Source organism: Epinephelus lanceolatus, chromosome 1 (assembly GCF_041903045.1).
Source record: "Epinephelus lanceolatus isolate andai-2023 chromosome 1, ASM4190304v1, whole genome shotgun sequence".
Taxonomy (NCBI): domain Eukaryota; kingdom Metazoa; phylum Chordata; class Actinopteri; order Perciformes; family Serranidae; genus Epinephelus; species Epinephelus lanceolatus.
In genome coordinates, this window is record NC_135734.1 from 15,276,208 (window position 1) to 15,301,825 (window position 25,618).

Genomic DNA, 25,618 nt, shown 5'->3' on the forward strand with positions numbered 1-25,618 from the left:
ATTTCATGTCACGTGAGCTACAGTGCTGTAGTTAGTTAGTTAGTTAGTTAGTTAGTTGAACACATGCTCGTCTTCAGTTAATATCAGTCGACAACAGGTTTTCCCACTATAAACCCAACAACATTCCTCTAGTGAAGCAGGCCCGCTCTGCGCAGGGAGGTTGCCTTGGTAACCCTACAGGAAGCCGTTGGCATCTTCCCGGCCACGCGGCGGCGCTGTCTCGCGCGCGGCTCCATCCTGTCCAGCAGCTCCGTTGCTACGTCACCACATTTCCACCGAATGCGATGGAACAGCGTGTAAGAGCGTAAAGGTGGTCTGAGGAAACACTGCCAGGAACTTGTAAGTTGAATGAAAAGGTGACAAACTGTGTGTGTTTGTGTCACAACCTGCCTACGGTTCGTGCTAGTCGGACGGAAACGTTACTGTAGCTACCATTGGCTGTGAGCTTACCGGCTAACTTCTTACACTTGAATGTTTCTTTCGCCGGTTGATGTGTCAGCCTGTGTTGTGGTGTAATCTGTGTTTAGATGCAAGATGAGGGAAGCGGCCGTGCTGCTCACACCGTGTGTGCTTCTGTGTCTCCTCCTGAGCTTCAGCCAGGCAGCCAGGCAAGGACAGGACATCAGATGTGGTGGTATGTGTCTCTGTCTCAAGCCTCACTCTGTTCAGGACACAACACACACAGAGGTGGAGTAATGCCTGCGTGTCCTCTCCCTATGCTCCCCGCAGCTTGCAGGGCTCTGGTAGATGAGATGGAGTGGGCCATATCTCAGATAGATCCCAAGAAAATGATCCAGACGGGATCCTTCAGGATCAACCCGGACGGCAGCCAGTCCATCAGAGAGGTGAGACTGCAGCAGCAGCAGCACAGCCACGTAGTAATGTGTCCAACCCACTCTGGAGGCTGCACTACTTCACTACTAGTAGTGCACAGTGGAGTAGTGCTACATGTGTGTTTTATTACAGTAGGGGCTGACTTATCAACTGTTTCTTATTGGATTAAGATGCTACCACAAATCTAACTACTAACTGATTGGTCAACTATTTTGATGCAGGATTAATAGTTAAAGAGATTTTTAAAAGAGAAAATATGTCAACCATTCTCTGGTCACAGCTTCTCAGATTTCTTTGTCCTCCATGATAGCAAACTGAGTCTGATAGGGTTTTGGACAATTGGCCACACAGCATAAGACATCTGATAACATCCCCCTGTGCTCAAGGACATTTTAATGGCCATCACTGTTTCTTATGTTTTATAGACTTAACATTTAATTGATAATTGAGAAAATAATCTGCAGATTAATCAGTAATGGAAATAATCTCCAGTAGTAGCACTGTTGCTAATAATTTACAGTAAGGTGACCACGATTTGGGCTGTCTATAGACACTCAATACTTCAAGTGCTGACTAAATTGTGTCCTTCATGACCTTTGATGCCACCAGGTTCCTCTGGCTCGCTCAGAGGGAAACCTCCTTGAGCTGATGGAGATAGTGTGTGAGAGGATGGCTGACTACGGGGAGAGTACAGATTCTTCCACAAACAGGAAGTCCTACGTTAGGATAAAGTCTCGGGACGGTGAGGCCATGGACCTCTCAGAGGCCACGCTGGATTCAAGAGTTACAAGCAGTTTAAAATTTGCAGTGAGTACAAAATTGCACCGAATGATTATTAAATGCACCATCATATGTTTCAATGGACTTGCATTATATATATACTGTGAATTGTGCAGTTTGTAACAGTTTCTTTTAACTTGTTTCTCCAGTGCGAAACAATTGTTGAGCAGCATGAAGATGAAGTCATTGAATTCTTCTCTCATGAGACAGATAATGTCAAAGACAAACTCTGCAGCAAGAGGACTGGTATGTTTTTGGCTCGCTTAATATGGCTTTCTTTAATGCTGAGTTGTCCACCCTTGTTGTGTTGTTTCCCTGCAGCCACTGTACTCTAGTAAAAATCATCATCATGTCATCATTAAATAAAAAAAAAAATGTTTTCCTGTCCTGTGTGCTCTGCAGATCTCTGTGACCACGCTCTGAAAATGCCCCACGACGAACTTTGATATCATCTAGCCATGGATGCCATCTCTTCTCAGCTGAAACGGAGACATTAGGTGCTGTAACATTTTCAGTTGTCTCCTATCACCGGTTTACACCAAGGCAGCAGTGGAAGACATGTACAAATCTATATGTAAGATAAGGAAGTCCACCTGAAAACTAAAGTGTTATTCCTGTGGTCTGTGACAATTTAAGGACCAGTTTTCCGTTTTTAGCCGAAACTCTTTTGACTATCTTGTCACTTGTTTTCTTACTGTAAGTTATCATACTTCAATATTCTGTATTTCATGTGAGGGCTTATCTAGCCTTCAGATGTTCTCATCAGAAAAAACAAACTGTGAAACTGCAAAAATGAAGTTATACTTCCCAGTGTGTACAGGATTTCTTACAGGATTAATTGTGTGTATATACAGTAAGCAGTCTAATTTAGCACACAAGTACACAGAGAGCAGGCTGAAATTTGGTCAAGTGGTCCTTAAGTCTGTATTCATTTGCTCTGATAAAGTCTCTCCCAAAGCCAGGAAGAAGTGCATTGAAACCATTGGTGCTTATTATTCATAGTGAATGGACATCAGTGCTCACCAATCAAAGAATCATTTGATGACAAATTCTATTTTATATCTACTAAAATTGTTATGCTCACCGATTTTTTTCGGAAGATCACAGGAATAACTTGTTTCATATGAATATTTCCATCAGATAAAGTGAAAAGTTAAAGGCACATTATGTTCCATCAGAAATGACGACAATCTGGGATTTGAGTGAAATTGGTTTCGCTGCTTCAAATGACAAAATGTGCCTTTATTGCTGAAGAAATGTCTTCCCATGCAATGTCACACTCCGCATAGAGGGTTTTAAAATGTATAGTGTTTTGCAGTCTCTATACACTTTAAAACACACACCAAGGACTTTCATTTGTTTGACAACAAAATATTTTGTTTAAAATGGCTGAAATGTTGATGTTAAAATATGTTAATAGTAACGGTGGTTGTGTGTGGTCTTCTTGTCCTCCATGCTGCCCCTCTGATCCAGAGCAGAAAAATATATTTATACCAGACAAATTAAGTATAAAATAGTTTATAGCTTCAGGTAAATGACACTTCTTTTTTTCTTTAAACACTACAACAACCAGCTCATAGCTCCTTGAAATGTGATATTTAAAGCAGTTTTAGTTCTGTGCATTAAGAGAAAAGTTTTTTGTCCAGTCTAGTAAAACTGAGGTGCAGTGTAACCCCACTAGAGTGTGCTGTAGTCCACAATCTGATCATTGAGTCCAATTTTACAAATCATTCTCAGTTACAAAGTCTTCATGCTGTACTGTCGATGTAAACCTATTTTTGTTATTGTTCATTTTTCAGTGTGTGAAAAAATGAGCTTGCTGTCTCGTGAACATAGCTCATTTCCTTTTTATATAAAACTTTTTGTAAGTTGTCTGCATCTGTTTTGTCTTTAACTGACAGAAATACATTTGACACGACTTTAAATTATAACTTCCAACTATCACTCATACAATATTTGTACTGAGAAAAATGAACTGATGACAAAACTGTAGGCAGGAGCACTAAAAGCAAATTAAATACTGGACTAAAATATAAGAGGTACAAAAAATACATTCTCAACATGTTATCATCACAAGACAAACTGCTATATTTTGATTCCTTTTTGATCAACAAGACACATTTTGTTGCTGTTTTTCGAGCTTTTGGTTGGATCACAATCTTTGTTCAGTTGTCAAAAAATTGCTAACTCTTAAATGTTCATTTCACTTAAGGACTTTGTGTCCATTAGCCTAAATGTTGATGATGAAAGTTCACTTTTGACCTTGGAAACAGAAGCAAGCAAAGCGCTATCACCACAATATGAGATGAACTTTTCACAGCACTCAATCCTTTTATTTACGTACAATACAGAACAATTGATTTGGGCCAGAAATATCAGCACACCATGAAGTCACTCCAAATAATCAAATCTCTTATTACATCCACTTTTATATTTTCGCAGCTATATATTTACCTTAAACTATCATCTACCATCTACCACCATCTACCAGAAACAGCAGATAAATAGATTTTGAGAAAAAGATCTGCTTTACAAAAATAGATTGTCAAACAGAGATAGTTTGGATATTTTACATAGCAACAGTAAATGCACTATTACCTATCTGTCAAAAATAAAAGCTCTAAGATTACATTGAAACTAAAAAATACATTAAATATACAAAATGTCATCCCTTCATCTGAGACCTCCGAGGACATGAAAACCACCTCTTCATTTTGTTAGCTCTGTTTACATCATTTCCACATCCTCAATTGTTATATTCGCTGTCTCAGCAGGGACCTCCTCTCCTTGACTAGACTCATTTGTGGTGCTTTCATCTCCATCATTGTCTCTGTCCTCCTTAGCTGTAGTCTCAACTTTTACTTCAGCAGAGCAGCATTGCTCTCCCTCAGCTGTCTGAAACTCCCCTTCATTCCCTGTCTTACTTTCAGTTCCGGCATCATGTGCCGTTTCTTCCACCTCGTCCTCATCTGCTACAATAACGGTGTCCCCAGAGCTGTGGCTGCTGGTGCTGCTGCAGGACAGTGTGTCCTCTTCAGCATGTCCACTTGGCTCTTCATGACACAGATCCTGCTGTATTTGGCCAACCTCTACATCCTCAACACTTCCTTCAGCTGAAACCTCCTGTTGCCCTGCTCCATCAGGGACAATCCTCTCAGAATTCATGCCCACTACCACATCTGGGCAACCCAAGTCCTCCCCTACACTCTCTGGATCCCACATCTCACTCACTTCCTCCTCCTCATTCTCAGAGTCAGGTGCTGTATGTTTCCTAATGCGATTTACCGCATCCCACAGGGACTTGGGGTACTGGGGCTCTTCATTGAGGGGTGAGTCGGGGTCAATTCTTCCACTTCCCTCTTGGAGAGGAGGAGTCGAAGAGCTGGAGGGCAGGACTGGGGGTGAATCAGTGCAGGAAGAAGATGAGAACTGAAGGGATTCACAAGAGTCCACATGAAGAGGAGGAGGGACAGCTTCTGAGATGCCAGCAGCAGGAGCAGAATCAGGATTTAAAACCGAGGGACAGACTTTTCCAAAAAGAGAAACAAACTCTGCGTCTGGCTCATTTGATTCGTGTGGTGGAGAAGGAAGCTCAGAGGGTGAGATCACATCGAAAGGTGATTGAGACACCTCACAGACTAAAGGCAAGAAAGAAGAAGAGTCAGAGGGTTCAGTCTGTGGTTCAATGTCCTGCAAAAGTTCTGTCTCTATTTGAGTTTGAGAGTCTGTAGCATTTTCTATGGATGGTGTCTGTTCCACAAGACCTGTAGGACCCGCATCAGCTTCTGTTTGTGATTGCTCCTCAGTCACAGAACTTTCTTTTAGACAAATATCCTCTTCTTGGCCATTATCAGACTGTTGCTGCAAAATAGTGACCTCTGTTTGAGTTTGAATGTCAGTCACATTTTCTTGACATGTAGGATCCTCACTGACTTCTTTTAGTAGCTGCTCTTCAGTCATATAACTCTTTATTACACAAGCGACATCCTCTGCCTGGACACATTCAAGTTGTTGCTGCAAAATGTCGACCTCTATGGCATTCTCCTGGAGTATCTTAAGGGTCTGTTCCGTAATATGATCTGTAGGATCCTTATCGACTTCTTTGGTTTGCTGCTCATCAGTGACATTGTTCTCTTTCACACAAGCATCATCATCATCTGGTTGGCCACTTTCATATTGTTGCTCTGACAGCAGCTCCTCTGTCATGTCTTTGGCAAGTTCCTCAACGAGATCACTGATCTCATTGTCGATTGGCTGTGATGTTTTAACTTCTTCATCCTGGTCCTCAATGTCAGACACTGTTTCTGCAGTTTGATCAATTAAACCAAGAGGAGAAGGACTTGGGGAATCATCTGTAATTAAAGTGGAGTCAGTAAATTCAAGGGGAGGAGGTGATGGAGTGTGAGGCAGAGATGAGGTTTCAGGGTGAGGAGCTAGGTTTTCTGTGCAACTGAGGGCAATCAACTCAGGATCAGGGCTTTCCTCTATGTTTGATTCTGGGATTTGCATAAGAGGTGTAAGATCGGAGGATGACAGCATGAGAGAAAGAGCAGGGTTTGGTTCTTCACAGTCTGGGTCGGGTAAAAGCAAAGAAGGATTTGAGAGGTTGGTGGTTGGACTGTGACACTGAGAGGAATGGTGAGAGGATATATTATTTTCTTCCTGCTCAGTTGTCCACTCTTCACTTGCAAGGTTAAGCTGAGGATCCTCAGTTGTTTCAATTTCAAGGGAAGGTTTGACGTCAATTTGGAGTTGGGACTCGGTGTAATGCTCTTCAGACACCCGATCCTGAAATCCTGCAAAATCCCCACTGCCTCCATCTGCTGCCTGATCTCTGGCATCATCATTCTCTTGCAAACACTCATCAGTTTGGCCAGCCTCAAACTGATTCTGTGTCTCTCCCTCTTCTCTTGTGTCCTCTGGGATCTGTTCATCTGCATCATCAATGTCGTTATCTTTAATTTGAGACAGTTCAACCTCCTGGTCCTCCACACATGAGTCAGTAAGTGATGTTGCATCTTCAGGTTGTTGCTTAGTAACGCAGTCATGTAGAGGGATTCCTAGGATCCTTTCAGCACGCTGCTCCAATGTTTCCCTTTCAGAAACTGGAGAAGAGGAGATGCAAAGGGAGGAGATTTCACTTTCTTCCTCGGGTGCCTTTTCCTCGGTAAGATCTGAGTCTAGTTCAGTCTCTGGCATTTCTTCCACATGGAAGGGGTTTGCTTCTGCGTTATGGTCAGTTGCCACATCCTGATTAATCTGACTGTTCGATTGGACAAATTCTGGAGAGTCAGTCGACTGAATATCAAGTGGACTGTGTTCAGTGTGTAAATAGTGAACATGCTCTTTCTTGGGTGATGGAATCAGCTCCATTTTAACAACAACACAGGTTGTGTCAATAACCAGTAGACCCTTACTGTCCTCAGATTCTGTGTCTGTCTTGATGTCCAGTCTCCTAACTTCAACATCAATCGGATGAACTTTGCCAGGGTCCAGAACATCTGATTCTCCTTCCTTGCTGTTTTCCTTCAAACATGTGGCTGAACTCTCAGCTTCAACCCTGCTTGTGATACTAGGCTCCCTCCACAAAGGATATTTGACTGACACAGGCTGCACCGACTGAGCAACTTGTCTCCTAAATGTAGAATCAGCATCATTTGTATTTGCTTTTTCTGGGGAAACAACATCTGCTTTGTTTGATAGATTATCCTCAAGCATCTCACTTTCTACACAAGTTGGTGTCTCCTCCTGTTTGGCTTTGACGTTTCTAGCATCAGCAGTGTTTGACTGGTCTGTGAGTGGTGGCGCTCGGAAGTCTACCTCATCTGCAAGTTTGTGTGTTTGATTAATGCCACTACTGTCTTTTAGACCTTGAGAAACGCCTCCCAATTCTTTGTTTTGAATGTTTGTTTGCGACATACAAATTGGCAAGGATGGACTTTCTGTGGTGCCTGCTATTCGAGACACCAAGCAGAATATGGTCATCCCACCTGCCTTTTTGTTTAATCTGAACTTCCTTCCTTCAATCACTTTTGAGAGTGGTTCCTCATTTATCTTTTTATTCTCAACTGCTTGTAACACTTGTGGCTGTTGCAGAGACAGCGTACCCTCATGCTGTATATGTGTGTCCTGGATACTCAAAGGACTGCTTGCCAATAAAGCATCTGTTTCCTGTCGTCGCTGCTTTAGTCCTTCAAGCTCTGTGAAGATTTTTTGATTCACATCTGGCTTTGTAAACTCCTCTTTCTCTTCTTTTCTGTGATCCTTTAGAGCTACAGAGGCATCCTGCTTTCTGAGTGCGGGCTGTGACCAGTGGGCTTGTCTCTTACCTTCTTGCTCCCAACTGGTGTCACAGTGTTGCAGTATGGGTGAACCTTTATGTGGGCTGTCATAGGGAGGAGGAGCAATATAGCCAGGAGGTTGGCTGAACACCCTCCGCTGGTAGCCGGTCTTTTCTTTTATGTCCAGCATGTGACTTGTGTCAGTGGCAGGAGTTTGTGATGGATAATAGGTTGGAGCTTGCTGTCTGCCCCCTCTATCCCACAGTCCTGACTCTCTGATGCTTGCAGATTGTCTGACTTGTTGCAGCGCTGCCACTCGAGGATCTGTTCCACTCCTGCTGTCCTTCTCTGGAGCCCTGCTGCTCTCCAACAGTCCCTGAGAGGCACCCCTCAGCTCTGCCTCTATACGTCTCCTCCTTGGAAGGGAATGGCTGTATCGAGCTGCCCAAGCCTCAAGCTCTCTATAGCTGCTGTCGCTCCTCTTAGCAGAAACTTCCCTGTTGTAGCGGACAGGACCACATGGCTCCCACCTCCTCTGCCATCCCTCCCTCAGAAGTCCTCGCTCATATTCCCTCGCTGCTCGCTGAGCTGCTGTCCACTCTCTGTCTCTGGCTTCATGCAGCTGATAGTCTCCCAGGTCCTGATGCTGCTGAGCGTGACGGTCCAGAATAAAAGGGAAGTGAGAAGAAGACGGGGTGGTCAGCTCATTGTCCGTCCAGTTAGTGTACTCCTGCGGAGCCCCTCCTGTTCTCGATCCTGGTACAGTCCAGTAACTGGACTCCCTGCCTTGATCCTGCTGCTCACCGTAGTACAGTGGATAATGGGGAACCTGATGTCTGTCATGGTAGCTGTGGGAGAAATGGTGGAAAATGTTAGTAAATTCAGATAATTTCAGCAAAAACAATCTTTCACATCACTTTTAATTTCTTGACGTGTGTTTTAGAGAGATTTCCCATGACAGGTGGCACCTTTTATCATCACTTAACAGCAATCTATACATATCACGACTACTGTGCAGTCAGTGTTAAAGTTAGTCAAGTTAAGTACAAATCAAGTTTAAAGTTTGTCAAACAGAAAAATGGCAACAAACTATATCACCCAACGATTACACTGATTGAAATAGCAATCATAGCACTCACTTATGTGAACAATTTCTCCCAGGGACAGTACCAAATTTGGAGTATAGAGGCGTCTGTCCCTGATTCTCGGGCCAGAACTCCATGGTTTGGTCTAATACACAGATCTGAAATATGGAAAAAAGGATCATATATATTTAACTATTTCAAAATGTCCTCAAAATGGCTAAAATCTGAAGATTTAAAAACATTATTATGAGCATACATGTGATTTCTAAATAGAAAAACTAACATAAAAATAAAGTCTCATCTGCAATGTAGATACTGTTATATGGAGAGGTCAGTTCACACATACGACACATACCTTTAATTGTTGTTATCAGATTATTGTCCGTGCTGCTCATGAAGTGATATGAGGTCTAATGAAGTCCAAACAGGACAACTTGTTTTAAAAGGACGGTGGTTTTCAGCCCCCCTCCCACTCCACACACACACAAACACACGCACACACTCCCCTGTCACTGTAGCCCATCCTCCTCTCATCCAGCCAACATGCCCTGTTCAAATACCACTGAGGAATTTTTTAATCAGGTTTTTAGATAAAAACAACTCTCATGTGGTTGCCACCGGACTTTTAGGCATACACTTGCTTCAGGTGGAAAAGGCTCTTTGACATCATTGTATTGGGATTAATGGTAATTTTGCTGTCAGGCTGATTATTAGGATTATTAGAATATGAAATTTCACACCGTAATTACAAGTAAGTCACTGCTCACACAGCTGCACGTACTACTTAACAGAAAAACTGATCATTAAGATTATACTTTAAACACTAATATCCTTTTTAAGAGGAAAATGTATGTTTTAACTACTAACTATGTTTTTTTAAGTGGATGGTTTCCTATCAGCTCAAATGGCACTCTGGTCCACACCGCCAAATCCTCAATACACAGTTTTCATAACTTTGCCCAAATAATTGTGAGTGACAACAAAATCAGCGATGTGCACTTTGCATGACACTCGCGTGGGAGGTGTTGGGCATGATCGCGAGCAGACTCTGCATGGTAGATAGGGATCTGTTGTTTTGTCGGCTGAATTGTAGCAGAGGGAGAGACGGGCAGCGGATGGGTTGTCTCCCTTTCTTTGAAACTCCCCAGCGTAACAAACAGGCTTTCCTTCTCTGAACAGAAAGTCTGTACATCAGCAGAGAGCAGGAGAGAGGGGATGAAGTACGGTCAGACAGCAGGCTGCAGGGAGGCAGGCAATCTGTTGATGTTGACAGAATAGTTGGGGATGGGATGAGCTCTGTTTTGGATTTTATATGTCTCAATAAAAACAATATTGTTTTGGGTATGAACAACTTATTCAATGAAAGGGAAATGTCCCCATATTCAGTTAAGTCCTGCTTTATTTTCAGGTGAGAACAAAATCCATGTGGCAAAAGTTTGAGAATTATATTTTGATATATTGGACCCAGCTTTCTAGAGCTGGTGTAAAACTGCACTGAAGACACAGACGCATGACACCAACTACATTAAAGTATGCATTATTACCAAAAGAGGATCAGTTTTCGCATCTTTGGGCGCTTTGATGCTGCCCGTAGATAAAGGTTTTGACCCAGATATAATCACGAGGAAGATGTTTAGTAAGTGACTCCATCACCTTGTGTGGAGGGAGGACTGGTGTTAGTTTGATTTAAACCCACTGAAAAGTACCTTAGCATGAGATAAAATATTTAGCACCAAATGAGCAACAACAACATCCTTTGGCATGATTTATTTAAGTTTAACACTCAAACTCAATTAATCTGCTTCATCAGGATAGTGTGGGTGTGGCTGGATCACACTTGATGGGCAGTGGCCTACAGCAACAAAAGCAAACGATCCCAAAGATGTCATCTGATTTTAATCCAAATATGGCTTTAACCCTGATTGGTGCATGCAGGATCCAACAGAGCCCTGTCTACTTCAAACTATTCAGAGGACCACAGACAAAAACTCATACACACGTCTCATAAAATTAATAAAACTGTTATAACTTAAGCACAAAGTGGAGTATTCATGTAGGACACAGTCACTTATAGTAAACAATTTAATGAGAAAATTGGTTTTCAGCTGTGATCAATGTGACTTGTTTTCAGTGTAATCTGAAGGTAACGCAGCTCAGCTCTCTTTGAAACATGCTCAACATCCTTGCTGGGATCTCTGAGAATGCACAAAGAGGCCGTTGTGTCATCTGTATTGATAAATTAACCCATTAAGATGGTCAAGTGTTTTAATTGAGGGGGCGATCAGTCATGTGGAAAAGAAATGTGAGATGTAATTTTTAGAAGTAGGGCAGAAGTTGCCTGAGATTGTCGTCGTTGCCACTGTGCATGGCATTGACGACATGGAATCAAAACCGAGAAATTAAAAAACCTGGATTTTCCAGTCACGTGATTATAAGCAAACCTGCACCGCAGGCTGAAGCTGTACCGGCGGAGATGATCTCTGTGGGAGTGACAACAAGTCTTGACAAGACATGAGAGGCTGAGAACCAAGTCACTCTTATATTCACATCATTAACATAACCTTAGGCTGATTTCTATAAAACCACAAAGAGAACCTGTACATGTTTTGATGACTGGTTGCAAACTATATAAAAATGTGTGCTCACAACTTGTAATTTAGTGCTGGTGACAGAAAATGAAAAAATATTTAGGCTACCATATTTAATCAGTTCCATTAAAATTCTGATTTTGGATATGTTGTGTGAGGTGATACAGGGTGCCCAAAACCCCAAGAAAAAGACAAGAAAATATGATTATTGTAACAAGTAACAAGTAAATATTAATAGCTATTACAGGTTTTTAAGTGACTGAAAATGGTCAGTATAATAGCCATATAAATATCTAAATAAAAGTACCACTTCATTTGAACAAACCAATGTTCAACTAAGTAAACAAGAAGTAGTTATTTAACAGTGCTCCACTATTTGATCAAAAGACCATGTAAACTCAACTCTGACCTGTACCTGTAAATGTAGCACATACATTTAATGTCTGTAGAATTACAACAGATTGATTAGCTGAACATTTGTCAGTACAAGGAAAACCCACTAGGAGCAAGCTCTCTAATGTGTTTATGAGGGTATATAAATTAATGTAACAAGTTGTGGTTGCTTTATAAGACACAAAATTGCAGCTTAAAGTAAAAAAAAACAAAAAACAAAATCAGTTAAAACTCAGTACTTTTAAGTGATGAATTAGCCACTTGATAGAAGGTTGACATCAACATTAGATTATCTGAAAACAACAAGGAGCTGTTGTCTCTGACAGATGTGCATTTTGCACAGTGATGTTTTTATTGTTTTTAGTTAGTTTGGTTTAAATCTTTTAAAAAGGCACCCAAGAAACCAGAGTCATGACTGGTCCCAGTACAGTAACTAATCCAAATCCCAGCAGGTTGCCCCTGCTGTCACTGGTCTTTCCTCAGGGATGCCCTGTAGATATTAATGTTTTGATTGTCATCACGGTGCACAAGCTCCACATTAAATCTGCTGGGTAGAAATACTTCATAGAAACTTGGAGTCTCATGCTCTTTTCGCATTTTGGAGGAGAGATACACCACTGCTACGTTCATGCACAAATGAGCCAGTGTATCCACTAGCAGTGGGTAAGTCTCTGGGAGGTAAATTATATCTGCACAGAGAACCAGATCCCAGTCAGAGGGAAAGTTCATGTGGTCCTCACCCCAGGACAGAGGGAGGACGTCGGGAGGGGTAGAAGGCCAACCATCTGATGGCATGTTCGCAGAGACGTTGGCCTGAAGTTGTGGGAGAGCCAAAGGAAGATCTGTGAGGGTCACGTCTGCACCTGGAAAATTGGATTCAAATGTGCTGTCAATAAAACTCTCAAGATGCTTTACACACTGCAGTTATATCTTATTTATGGATGATGCACCACATAGGACACATTCAGGTGCTGTCAATACATACAGAAAATACTCAGGATGTTTGACAACGCTGAATGAGTGAAGCTGACACTGAGCTGCTGTGGCAGCTGCAGCATGTGTGCAGTGCCTCTGGTGGGAGCACCTTTGAGTTACATATCGGTAGACTGAAGTGTGGTTGGACATGAGGTTATTAGGAGTTACTGAAGGGACTCTCCAATGGATAAGTAGAGAGCCTGGTACACGAAAATTACTTTCTACATAAGCAACCAGCCAGGAGAGTTTCAGGAGCGTATAATGCCACTCATAGTCATTAAGGTGAATGTATTCCTCCGCAGTGCAGACAATGACAGGAACAACATACCGAGGCGTGCTGCCAAGATACCAACCACACCAGTCCCTGCTCCCAGCTCTATGATGCGCTTCCCTCTCAACTCCAGCGACTGCTCCTCCAAGTAACGACACAAGTTTAACGCCTGTGAACACACACCCTTATCGTTAGACACACTGATTTAGTAGGTATATTTTCATGACTCCAACATAAACCAAACAGGCTCTTACAGCTTCCCACACCGGGGCAGCCACGCCGAGGTTGGCACCGAACACCTGTCGTATCCTTAGCTCCTGGCCGACTAAAGTGTACACGCTATCTTGAGAAAATGTGTCCGCAAACAGACAGTCGTCAACAGGGAACGGGTCGTCTTCGTGTCCTTCACAAGTCATGGTTAGGACTGTAAATAAAAGCGGTTCACTTGGTATCAAGTCCGCAAACGAGCACGAGCACCAACACCAGCCAGACAGTGAAGTAGCATTAGCTAAGGTAGCTTGTCTCAATCAGCTAAAAGTAGCCATAAGTTAAATGAGAAATGTCAAAAGCTTCTGCGAGGTCGTCACGAAATTTGTAGAGATTGAGAAGCTATTTTCGCCGCTGTTATTAGGCGGTTAGCTCTTACGCTATTTCTGTATCTGTAAGCGAAACTCTTTGCTTCGAGTTAGCTAGCTAACGTTAGCCAACAACATTGACAGCTGAGTTAGCTGGGGTTGTTTCGACTTTCAGTATTTGGCCCGAGAAAGAAATGAAGCTGTGAATTATATTGCCCATGTATTTTATTAGAATGTATTAACGTTACTTCTTTAATGACAGAGACTGGGTGTTGTTGACTTAGGCTTCTCTATCTCAATTAAGGTTTGTACTAGGCTTTTAATTTGAAATGTCACAAGAACACACTTGACTTCCGGGTTAGGGGACCTATCAAATAACAGTAATGATCTCCTAAAGGAGGAGCAGTGTAGTCTTAAGTAACCTACAATATTTTGATATGTAGAGTAATGTAATCCTGTAATTACATTAATACTTAAACTTCGTACATCCCATGTCGCTGATGTCGTTTGAGGGCAAAAACTACAAACAACCTACCATTAACCGTGGGATTTGGGTATTATACTACCATGACGTCAGGTGCTTCCTACCCTCATAACAGTGACAATCACAGCAGCAGTTACCCCCCTCAAATTTTGCATTGCAAAACAAACAAGATGTTCTCTTAAATATTCATAGACAGAGTTTTAAGTGAGACAAGTGTCTGCTTTCAAAAATAACGCATGATCTCATGTATAGTAACTTATGAGTAGACCTGCAGCTACCTTTAATTTTCTTTATCAGTCTGCTAATTGTTCTCTTGATGAATCATTTGGTGAATAAAACATTGAAACTGTATAAATGTCAGGTCCTCAAATTGCTTATTTTGTCCTGACCAACAGTTGAAAACCGAAGCATATCTAATTTACATGTTTGGCATTGTTGCTTAAAAAGTGGTTTACATTATTATTCAGTTATCAAAATAGTTGGTATAATTTATAATCAGTTGTTTGGACACTACCTATGCATCAGTGCTGCAATTCAAAACACACTGCACACCATCATGTTCCAGGTTTATTAAAAAAAAGTTGCTGTCTCCTCACCGTTTTGTCTGGGAAACAAAACTTAAGTAGAGTACCACTAAGACAACCATTTTTCACACATAACTTCACATCAATGACAAAGATGATTCGACAGATGTATAAAGTGTAGAGCTGAGTACAGATATGTTAAATAAAGCTCTTCATCATTTCCGCTTGTCAGTCTTTATAGAACACAAGAACACGTAAAGAAATTCCAACACAGCCAACTAAAATTTAATGTGTCCAATCTGACAAGAAAAAAATAAATCATAATGCTGTCTTCATATGTCTGCTTGTGTTGGACTACATCACAGTTTTCTCAGTGGAGTGGACAATAACTTGGGTTTAGACTACAGATACACTTTACTCGGTATACAGTGATTCTGCTTGAGACAGAACACCTCTGAAACTCTTGATTATTTGAAGTTATTACAAAATAAATATTTTTTTCATCATACAGATGACAGTAGTATTACATCCATAACACAACCACCCTCCCCCTCGCAAGTTCTTCTTTTCCTAGGGTGGTAAAGGCACGACCTGCTCTACTCTGTCTTAGATTTGCTAACACTGACGCTGTTATCCCAGCCCATCTCACTCCACATTCCTAAACCCAAGCAATCCAGCCCACGAGGGCAACGAGTACTAGCCAGTCAGAGGGAGAGTAGGGTGGGTCATGCCTATACCACCCTAGGAATAAAAGTTGGCCTTCCCCTCAGGCCTCAGTATGTGCAAACTGCAAGAGTTTAAAAAAGGTAGCACTTTAAGCAAGGACCATTGAAAACATAAACAGTTAATTGTTTTAAAATGAGCACTTCATGAAAAGTGCAGCAGGTGTGACACAGGGATGACTTCAAAATTACAGGATGAGTTGGAGGAAGCTCACGTCTGACTACGTCTTCCTCAGGCCAACAGGTCTCAGTATTCTTGTTAAATTTGGGGGTGAAGGGATTAAAAATACAAAACAAAACAGGTGGTCCTTAAACCAAAGGAATATTTCTGGTACTGAATGACTAGTCTAATCATATCTGGTACTGTCCTTATACAATTTTCTTTTTTCATCATTCAAGGTAAAATACTGAGCTGGGACGTAAATATAATGTTGGAATGAAAATAAATTTGCAGTGAAATGGGATCTAATGCTTGTTTCTCTTTTACAAACATTCGTTCTTGTCACATCTTGCACACAGAAACTACATGTTTGCTATGAAACTGGACAGAAATGATGTATTGTCACAACAAACATCACAATTCGTGCTTTGAGTTGAAGAAGAGAACACTCTGCTTCAGCATTTAAACATTAGTAGTCCATTTTTATACACCACAAAGTGTTCTCATTTGTTAAGACACATATCGTATGTCAACGTAGTCGGATTTGACAAACCTCCGTCACACAGTCTTGGCAAAGGGTACGAGTGACTTGATAGAATAGCCACGACTCAAACAGATTGTTGATTGTTTCTTTCATTAAAATCAACCACAAAATATCTCCAGACAGCCCAAAGTGCACCTGCAAAGGGACGAGGAATTCTCCTTAAAGTTTCCTGGCGGGTATGAAAGGCAGTCAGCTTTGTTTTGAGTAGAACCGAGACCAAGTCCAAGTCCACACAGATGCACAACAAACACCCACACAGAAAACAAAAAGCCAGAGGAATGCATAATTAAAACTTTGTTCCAAAAAGAATAATAATTAGAACCATGACTATCACAAAGAGGATCAAAATGACCAGCATCTTTCTGTTTTTCTTCTGATACTGTTCCGCCTGCACAGAAAATAAACAAATGTTAAACACTGTATTTCACTTGATTTTAATTTAATTAATCAAGACCAACAATCTGTCTTATCATCATGCAAGAAACTTAGTTTGTGGATCCTGTTTGAAATAGATATGGTAGATTATATCATAATTGTGTCTTTGCTAATAGTTTCCTTTTTGTTTTCTTTGCGGTTCTTGACATTCATCATTAGTTTCAAAGCTACAGTATTAATTATCAAACAAAATTACCGATTAGGAAATAAATGTAAAATTAACAGCAATCTGAACAGTAAATTTGTAATTAAAAATAAAAGGTCACCTGACCAAAAAGGTCACAAGTTTATTAAGACGTGAGTATTTTGCTTTTACCTTTTGTAACTGTTTCAGACCATCTTCTGTTTTCACACAAGATTGCTCCACATTGAAGTCAATTCTGTCAAGAACGGTGCCCTGCAGGGAAAAGGGAATTTTGTTATCAGAGGAAAATGATTTTAGTTGTTGATTCTTTACTTTAAACAAAGGCAGTGTTATTAACAGTTTGGTGTGGTACTTACACTGATGGAAACAATTCTCATTCAAGCTCTCTTCATACAAGTATGAAATATAAAATGCATGTCACAATGCTTTACATTAGCTGGGTTTCCATCCAAATGTATCGCAAATTTTAAGCGAATTTTGTGAAAATGCGCAAAAGAAAATGCAAATTTATGCACGTTTCCATTCATTATTGTTTTGTGAGTATTGGGAGTCAACAGGTCGAGCAGAAGGTGGCGCTTCTCATGAAAAATAAAAATGCAAAACAACACCCGTAGAAGAAGAGGGCGCCGTGAGATGACGTAGCATCTCATGTCCATAAATGATGTAAACAATTACCGGCACATCCACGACTACGACGAGATGGAGAGATTCCCTGGGAACTTCTTTGGCTATTGCAAGAGCTCTCATCACACTCATATCAGCGCTGTCAGCGTAGCCTACATAATGCCGTGATGTCTGTGTTGGTACACCAGGCAGCGCACATGATGCAGCGGTATTCAACACATCCAGTCTATTCAGGCAAGTTGTGAAATACACTCACCTGACACTGGAGTAATTACCTCTCTCTAAGTTCACACAGATGTGTGAGTGAAGTAGAAGTAGGATTCAGTAGCCTACGCCATGGTTTATTCGCTAAATCTGTTTCTATTGCCAAAAGTCGCATTTTCCTAATATCGATACACTGACTTTTCCACCCCCTCCAAGCCTAAAAACTTTTTTGCGATATTTCGGCCTTTTTTTGAATTTCTGGCGTTTCCATTCAAGTTTTTTTTCGCAATTGTTGAAAATGCGAATAAAAATAGGTCGATGGAAACCCGACTATTTTTGGAAGTCATTAAAACAACTCACTGATAACCCCAGACATGTACATGGAGAACAGGAATGTTTTTCTTTGGTACCTGTGTCACTGGACTTGTGCCAGGGGGTAGACTAGCAACTCCTGTGTTCTGTGAGGTAAAATTACTGGGGTCTAGTGGCCTTGAAGAGAGCATAGATAACGGTTCCAGTTCCCCGTCATAAAGGGCCAATATCAAGGTAGAGTGGTGAAAATATTCTACAGATGGCATATACTTGAACTGAAATTGATTTTTTTGGGTGGCTTAATATAATAATATGTTTTCTCACAACCCTGTCCACATGGGTACATTGCTTAGCTTACATAATGGTACTATTATTTGTTTCTCCAAACTGGGTGCATACTGACAGCCACTTGCTGTAGGTAATACACTTGAGAATGGGTGAGTACCTCATACAACCCCACTTCAACAGATGCTAACTATCCCTCTAAGTCTCCTAATTAATTATGTGTAAGCTTGTCAGGGCTGCTTCAAATACCTGTTCCACCACCATTCCAGCCAAGTCCCGGAATATCTCATTCAGGTCTGAGATGGACTGCACTATCTGTCGGATCTCCCTCTCTCGTTCTTCCACCATAATTGTGTTCTGTTCCACCAGCATCAGCTGGTCATCTGTGAACCCCTGAAACAAACAAAAATAAAAAATTAAGTGATTTTATAGTACAATCATTTCTCCAAATGCAACAACACCTGCAGCAACAGCCTCAGCAGACACAATTCGGACCCAGTTCTTTTTATTTTACATCAAAATTGAAAAGAAAAACAAGCAGTTATGCTGCAATTATTTCGTTTGTGATAGTAGATATACAATTTGTTATGTTTTATTCTATAAAACATATACTTGTTTATTCAATTTACTGTCGTTTAGTGGGATTAATAAAAACTGACAAAACTGATGTGAAAAATATGATATGTACAGATGCTAAATTTAAATTTGCATAATACAGTGGAACCTGAATCAATAAATGAGTGTGCATGTTTGTTCATCTTATCTGTCCTAATACTAACAATATGAAGTATCTCCTCTGTTACTGTACTGTATCCAGGACACCTAAGCCAAAGAAAATGGTAGTGGAACTGTCAATGGTGTTTTTTAAATAACTTAAAAGGGAAACAGATTTTTAACCAGCTCTGCATCATCGGACTGTTGGGAAATGTGAGCCGATGAAGGGCATTTGGTTAACCCCCATGCCATGAGCACCCAGAACTCCCCGCCCATCCACTGAGTCCAGTATGGTATCCATTGCGGGATTTCCAGGCACTTACGACATGGCTGTAAGCCAAGCCACTGTTCATCTGCACACACTGCAATGATACAGAGCTGGTTGAAAACAGGCAAAGTTTCCCTTTAACAAATTTTACAAAGCTGGTCACCTTGTCATATACAGCTAAATCTTCATCCTCTTCCATTAGGGGTCCAGAGTCAAAAAAGTGCTTTGATCTCTCCTCGCGATTCTTCATCCCTGGAATATAAACCAATGATGTGATGCTTGGATGAGATGGAAAACAAACACTACGTATAAGAAAGAAATGATGTATCCTTGGTAATGGTGCCCAAGTGTGAGAGGCGGAAACAATGAGGAATGAAAATTCAGGAAGACCAATTCCAGCTTTAATGCAGTTCTTACGTTTTAGGTAGCCGGACTGTGTGTGCCTGAAATTGGTGGACAGCTCCTGCAGGCTCTGTGCCAGGGACGAGACCACGTTTCTCAATAGCCTCTCCTCCTGCTCGGTGCAGTGGCCACAACGAGACTGCAGACCCGTTACAGCTCGCTGGCATCGATGAAACATCTACAAATAACACAAAATGAGTGGGGAAAGCAGAGAGGAATCTCTTTTCAAATGATTCAACCTGTAATAAAGTCAGAGGTGTTCATATCAACACCCTAAAACAAAATGAAGATAGACAATCAATACTATATAATACTCTTATGACTCTGTGCTCAAGTAGAAACATACTAGAAATAGACAGTGTTACTAATAGAAAAAAAAAGGTTACAGCATTTACTTGTTATCTCTGTTTCTACACTGGTAAATGACTGTACCTGTGTGATCTCTTGAGTAGTGATTTCTATGGCGTGCTCCTCCTCACTACTGTCATCAAGTGTGGGCCGATTCATATGCTTGTCATGAAGTAAGGCCAGATCCTTCATCTTCTGCCGAATACGTGTGAGTTCATACTGGATCTGAAAGGTATGGTTAAAAGCCACGAGGCGTTACTTTGTACACAAATTATAGGGCTCATACGGAAGATTTCACCAGTTTAGGATCTCAGGATTGGGTCAGCCTTTTACATACAGGTCTCTACATTTTTGTTACAATACAAAAGTGTTTGCCTCACCTCATCAACCCCCTCTATCCATTTGGGGGGAAGTTTCTTGGTGACTCCAATGGCTGCTTCAGGATCCAGACTAATTCCTGACACCAGGGCCATTCGATCATCAGCCAACTTAAAAACACACACAAAAAAATACATTATTCTAGTACAACATTATATATAATAATTCAACATGCTTATGTGTGTTGCATTTAATGCAGCTTTGGTAATTCTACCATGAAGGAAACAACAATACCTCATCAAGCTCCTAATGTGATTGGCAGATAGCAGATTGGTCCCATCCAATAGAGAACAAGGAAAAGGAGAGAAAGACAGAAGTAACAGAAAGTGAGCCCCGAAAAAAAATCAGCAGTGAATACTAAAAAAAGTTTCAGCATCCACTCGCCTGAAGGACTAATTAATTTGAAATGCGAATAATAATTACTGTACAGCAGACGAACAAAAGGTCTGGCTGCTGAGATGAAATCTGATCATTTGTCCTGAGTTTTTGTGTGTATATTCAAAAGTGTAAAACTAGAGTGTGAATGCAAAAAATAAATCATACTTATCTGTACACTACCTGCACAATAATTCCACTTTAAACAAATCATTAAATGTAGGAAACAGTGAGAATAAAGAGAGAGAAAAGCCTCAAGATAAACTAAAAAGGCTGAGTTATACACAAAGGACATTTTAAAGAGCAGAAAGTTAATATGTAACAGAAAATTCAAAAGTCACTGTGCCTTGTTTTGGATAATTATGTCTCAAATGTGTCTATCTTGTTTGAACTGACAAAGGCCCTGCTGCCTTCTGGCAAAGTCAGTTATTTTAAAACCCAAGTGCGCAGCAGCCTCAGTGAGCTGAATGTGCATCTTCTAAAGGCAAACAAAGGAGCTTTAGTTGAGTCATTGCCTTCTACTCAGTGCAAATATATTTCAGCCTGAGGACACATATGCACATCATAACTGCACTTAGGGCAGGGTGATGTGGATAAAATCAAATATCACAACATTTTTGGCCAAATACCTCGATATTGGTTGACTTTTGGAGCTTTCACAAAATATTTACACAATGAGATATTTGACTAGCATCAGTAATGTGGCTATGATGAGTGGGTAAAGGCAAATAATTGAACAGCTAGAACAGTCTGGTAAGTTCAGAAAATTACATCACTTTAATGCAACCTTCAAAACCAGGTACCACATCACTTACCAAATCAAGATATCCGTAATTTATGACAATATTTAGTCTGATATTACAATATTGATATTATAGATATACTGCTTGGCCCTAATTGCATCACTGTAAAATGACATTTAAGTACTGACTGCTGAACAAGTAACTTCAAGGAGGAAAAACACCTACATACATATTTTACTACATATTTTGCTACATATTTTTTCAGCTTTCACTTTGTAGCTCGACTGTTGTTGATGTAATTACTTTTCAACTCAGACAGAGTTTTACCACCAATTAATGTACCAACATCATCTTTTTGACATTGGTGGACAGAGCAGAGACATTTAAATCAACACAGTTTTAAACATATATGGATGAAGTCTGATACAAGGACAATGAGACTAAACATACACTTAACATATACCATGCAAGACAAGTGAGATATAAGACGATGAATATAACTGTTAATACAATATTCTTGGAACTAGGCTTGGGCAGTATCTATTTTTCATACCTTTGTGACATTTCACTGAGGTATATGACTGTATTTCTGTATGTGTGCATCATGTATGTCATTGTCTAGCCTACAGTGCTGTGCATGTGTTTAATATGCAATAAACCTCTGAGTCTTGCTGGATTGAAACACTTATGGCCCATAAAACAATGAACAGATAAGAAGTAAGTGCTCTTCTCAAATTCTTGCTAGAAGATCTGATTACACTCGCTGTTGTGTCGGAAACAGACAGTATGTGCGACTGCACTCAGCTTCCTCCGTGTTGGCTGGCTTACCTTTATTATTGGGACTAAACCTAAATCACTCTTTAACAGGGGCAGAGACATTTTTCTTTTTTACTAGTCCTGTAACGTTATCACTCAACTCGCAGTAGCCATCTTTCTCATAACAGCTGCCTGTTCCAACTGTACAGACTGACATCAGGTGGTGTGTCCTTCGCACTACTACTGCATCACCTCCATACAGCATCTCAGCATCACTTTAATAGAAAGAGGAGTGTCTGTATATTTGATACTATTGAAAATCATACCTTCCAGATTTCTAAGTACCTTGATACTGCCCAAGCCTACTTGGTACAGTATAATAAGTGTCAGCAAGGCGCTGAAGGAGGTTTTGTTTAAGAGTGCAAGTAGATCTTGTTAAGAAGATAACAGGGTCAAAATTATAGCTCTCTTCCAGGATGTGTAGAGATCTTTCACTATTCTTTAACACACTTTTTAATAGAATTTACTCCTTAGAAAGCTACTGTTAAGGGAAAAACACTAAAGCTATTTTCCATTAAAGAATATGTGGAAAGATGATGTAAACAGATTTAAAAAGAAAAAAAAAAACAGGATCCCATGGGTTTACAGACAATCCATGAGCCAGGAAGGTCTAGCTATCCACAATCAAATTCCTGGGCTTGTCCGTGATCACTATCACTTACTGATTGCGCCCTTGTAAACATGCAGGTGAATGACTGAGCAACAAACGGGTGACGTTTTTTGCTCTCGGTGGAGACTGTGTATGAGCAATTCATCTGCTGAACACAGGGCATGAATCATTTTTCACAAAATGTTTTCAGCTCTGGAGCACCAGGCCACAGCATCACTATTGGTTCCCTAGCCTACTTGCTGAGGTAAACCCCAACACACTACGCTGTGTCATACACAGTGATGCACGATCAGGCAGTGTCCATCCAGGAGCCGCAACCATTTAAAAGGTCTCCACTCTGTAGGTTTGGCTGTGCTGATTTATTTGTGTCATTGAAAGCCTCTCCAAGCCATCAGGAACAGCAGGGAAAATACAGTATGAGAGGAAAGAAATGATGAGCAGCATATTTTAGGAAATGCATCTTCAGCTAATGGGATATCAGTACATCATCATTGCCTCTGGGTGCCCAGGCTGCTGGCAGAAATAAATCTACCTCAGCGAGCAGATGACTGGTTAAAATGTTCACAATGGAGTGTGACTGGTCGCACGCACCCTGCACCTGCCTGCTGTGCTGTGTATCCTGCACCTGGCCTCCTCTACTGGAGACGTATGGTGAACTCCAGTGTAAACACAGGAGAGCTGTAAACTGTGCTTAAGCATCTAAAATGTGCCAGGGAACAGGAGGAAACAGTGGACTACTTTGTGCTGTGTAGTAATAGAAACAGCAATACATTTTAACTGACAGTGCACAGGTAGATGATGACGGGGGTTTTGTATGGGGGTGATGCAGTCATCCCATCAGCTGGACCTGTATCAACCCTGACACTGACCTAGTCATGCAGACTGGATATCTGGCCAGATGTGACTGATAACTATAATACAGTTTATTTATCAATGCCACTAAAAGTCGTCTTCATCATGTCTCCACTGGAGATAAACCAAATGATTATCAGCATTTTTGAATGATAAGCTGCAGTCTTCAGGAATCTTATACAGCAAATCCCTTTGCCTTAGTTTGTGTCACACATTTAATAGTACAGGAAAACACCAGCTAAATTCTAGTGGAACAATCAGTTACAGGTTACAGGTACAATTTAATCTAGACTAGATCAAATTACAATGTAGGAGCCACTGCACACCATTTACTAGTGAAAAGCAATATGTGGACACTAGAAACATGCTTTAACTTTAACAAAACCCCACACATTTTATTCAACAAACGTATATTTTATCTCAGAAGTGAAGAAATGCTAACTAATAGTTAGCTAATTATCTCAATTGTTTACATTTACTTTAGATATTAAGCTAATACGAGCTGGATAATGTACCTGCACGCCCCTCTTCATCCTCCTCCATCACCCCACTGAGTCACATTAAACAATCAGTCCTGAGGTGAAACACTACCGGCGTAGAAATACTCCTCAGTAATGTCTAGCAGCTACTTACACACAACTGTATCTAGCTACCACAGTTCAGTGACTGGCTATATGCAAACACACACAGTAAAATGTCAAAACGATGCAGACCACTCACCGCAGCATTGCTACGTGTACTCAGACGGGGGTCGTATGTACTCACTTGCTCAGCCAATATCTGCCGGTTTTGGATTGCATTGTTCCGCATTAACAAGAAGGCATCGGTCAGACGCCTAGTGGCCATGACTGCCTTGTTTGATATCTAAAATTAACACTGGACAAAATGCGGATCAGGCGACGTTTTATTAAATCAGGTCCACTGCCGCTGACCCGCAGCTAACACACCGCTAGCTTTAGCTTTAGCTTTGCCTGCGATGAAAGATGTGGAAAACTCGCGATACAGCGCCTACTGTGGACAGCAGAAGACCTTAATAATAATTATCTGTCAGGCATCTCTAATACTTATGTTAAAAATCAGAGACATGACCGATAGTTTCTTCTCAAATTTGGGGATTTAACGTTAGATAAGAAACGTTATTCCGCTGTATGCAGCTACGGAAGTGAGGAAACGTAAACACCTGCGTAGAGTGCTTCTTCTTCTACTACTCATATACTGCGGCTTTAAAGTGTGACTGAGGGCCAATACCGCCACCCACTGTCTCGGCGAAGAGACAGCAATACGGTTTGTTAAAGTCAGTGGTGTAGTAGAGGATATACTCAGGTATACGGGGTATTCCCACATCTTTCTGTGGTCATTTATAGACTAGTATATCCACCTATCAGCTAAAAATCCATTGGAATATATAGAAGAGTATAATATATCCATACATCTACCTAGTAGTGTATCCACTTCATCAACTACCGCTACACCACTGGTCAGGGGCATAAATACAGACAGTGTAGGTAGTGAAGTTGCACTGGGGCCCGTGGGGTGGGGTGGGGCCCTTGCGAATGATTCAGATTGCCACCTCAGAACTACTGTGTTCAGAAAAGAGCGCACATTAAATTTAAAATGGTGCCATTTGCTATAGGCTATATGCTCGCAAAAATGCAAACCCACATGTGTTATGATTTTCTTTTCTCTTCTTTTTAATTTCTTTTCTTTTGGTAAAATTGTAGCAATCTACAACAAAATCAATGCTTATTCTACATGAACTAGAAAAACCATTAATAAACTATATACATAAAACTATTCAAATAAATGAATAATTTCTTTGATATTTTGTCATATACAGGTATTCAATGATGATTGTTTGGTAACATGTATGTTGATATTGCCTAATGTCAGG

At 40.8% G+C, this 25,618-nt stretch overlaps 4 protein-coding genes across 6 annotated transcripts; 1 reads left to right on the forward strand and 3 right to left on the reverse strand.

Moving 5' to 3' along the window:
* Window positions 1–225: 225 nt before the first annotated feature.
* On the forward strand, window positions 226–3,486 carry cnpy2 (canopy FGF signaling regulator 2). The gene is made up of 6 exons (XM_033625876.2): window positions 226–339; window positions 528–634; window positions 730–845; window positions 1,444–1,641; window positions 1,764–1,860; window positions 2,017–3,486. The coding sequence occupies exons 2-6, from the start codon at window positions 535–537 to the stop codon at window positions 2,058–2,060; spliced, it is 555 nt and encodes a 184-aa protein (XP_033481767.1). The 5' UTR covers window positions 226–339; window positions 528–534; the 3' UTR covers window positions 2,061–3,486.
* Window positions 3,487–3,909: 423 nt separating this feature from the next.
* Window positions 3,910–9,209, reverse strand: LOC144461886 (uncharacterized). The gene is made up of 2 exons (XM_078165700.1): window positions 9,035–9,209; window positions 3,910–8,743 (listed from the first exon to the last, which is right to left on the reverse strand). Exons 1-2 carry the CDS (start codon window positions 9,160–9,162, stop codon window positions 4,342–4,344), a joined length of 4,530 nt encoding a protein of 1,509 aa, XP_078021826.1. The 5' UTR covers window positions 9,163–9,209; the 3' UTR covers window positions 3,910–4,341.
* Window positions 9,210–10,732: 1,523 nt separating this feature from the next.
* LOC117256437 (EEF1A lysine methyltransferase 3-like) lies at window positions 10,733–14,211 on the reverse strand. The gene is made up of 3 exons (XM_033625856.2): window positions 13,462–14,211; window positions 13,265–13,376; window positions 10,733–12,824 (listed from the first exon to the last, which is right to left on the reverse strand). The coding sequence occupies exons 1-3, from the start codon at window positions 13,621–13,623 to the stop codon at window positions 12,427–12,429; spliced, it is 672 nt and encodes a 223-aa protein (XP_033481747.2). The 5' UTR covers window positions 13,624–14,211; the 3' UTR covers window positions 10,733–12,426.
* A 609-nt stretch (window positions 14,212–14,820) lies between these two features.
* stx16 (syntaxin 16) lies at window positions 14,821–24,923 on the reverse strand. Of its 3 annotated transcripts, none has more exons than XM_033627312.2 (8): window positions 24,493–24,923; window positions 20,334–20,441; window positions 20,038–20,178; window positions 19,621–19,783; window positions 19,367–19,455; window positions 18,471–18,614; window positions 16,968–17,048; window positions 14,821–16,604 (listed from the first exon to the last, which is right to left on the reverse strand). In XM_033627312.2, exons 1-8 carry the CDS (start codon window positions 24,571–24,573, stop codon window positions 16,503–16,505), a joined length of 909 nt encoding a protein of 302 aa, XP_033483203.1. In that variant the 5' UTR covers window positions 24,574–24,923; the 3' UTR covers window positions 14,821–16,502. The 3 variants fall into 3 exon arrangements, with proteins under 3 accessions (XP_033483203.1, XP_033483201.1, XP_078021730.1); XM_033627310.2 differs by having other exon boundaries at window positions 24,448–24,923; XM_078165604.1 differs by lacking the exon at window positions 24,493–24,923 and adding an exon at window positions 20,566–24,421.
* Between the last annotated feature and the right edge of the window lie 695 nt (window positions 24,924–25,618).

What these genes read in the sequence shown, in the direction of transcription:
- cnpy2 (XM_033625876.2), top strand. Translation starts at nt 535, where the DNA reads ATGAGGGAAGCGGCCGTGCTGCTCACACCGTGTGTGCTTCTGTGTCTC. An exon ending in GCAGCCAGTCCATCAGAGAG is followed by an intron (nt 846 to 1,443) that starts GTGAGACTGCAG and finishes TGATGCCACCAG; the next exon opens with GTTCCTCTGGCTCGCTCAGA. An exon ending in ACTCTGCAGCAAGAGGACTG is followed by an intron (nt 1,861 to 2,016) that starts GTATGTTTTTGG and finishes TGTGCTCTGCAG; the next exon opens with ATCTCTGTGACCACGCTCTG.
- LOC144461886 (XM_078165700.1), bottom strand. Translation starts at nt 9,162, where the DNA reads ATGATCCTTTTTTCCATATTTCAGATCTGTGTATTAGACCAAACCATG. An exon ending in GGGAGAAATTGTTCACATAA is followed by an intron (nt 8,744 to 9,034) that starts GTGAGTGCTATG and finishes TTTCTCCCACAG; the next exon opens with CTACCATGACAGACATCAGG.
- LOC117256437 (XM_033625856.2), bottom strand. Translation starts at nt 13,623, where the DNA reads ATGACTTGTGAAGGACACGAAGACGACCCGTTCCCTGTTGACGACTGT. An exon ending in CTGCCCCGGTGTGGGAAGCT is followed by an intron (nt 13,377 to 13,461) that starts GTAAGAGCCTGT and finishes GTGTGTTCACAG; the next exon opens with GCGTTAAACTTGTGTCGTTA. An exon ending in TATCTTGGCAGCACGCCTCG is followed by an intron (nt 12,825 to 13,264) that starts GTATGTTGTTCC and finishes CCAATTTTCCAG; the next exon opens with GTGCAGACGTGACCCTCACA.
- stx16 (XM_033627310.2), bottom strand. Translation starts at nt 24,573, where the DNA reads ATGGCCACTAGGCGTCTGACCGATGCCTTCTTGTTAATGCGGAACAAT. An exon ending in CTACTCAAGAGATCACACAG is followed by an intron (nt 19,784 to 20,037) that starts GTACAGTCATTT and finishes TGTTATTTGTAG; the next exon opens with ATGTTTCATCGATGCCAGCG. An exon ending in ACAGTCCGGCTACCTAAAAC is followed by an intron (nt 19,456 to 19,620) that starts GTAAGAACTGCA and finishes TTTATATTCCAG; the next exon opens with GGATGAAGAATCGCGAGGAG.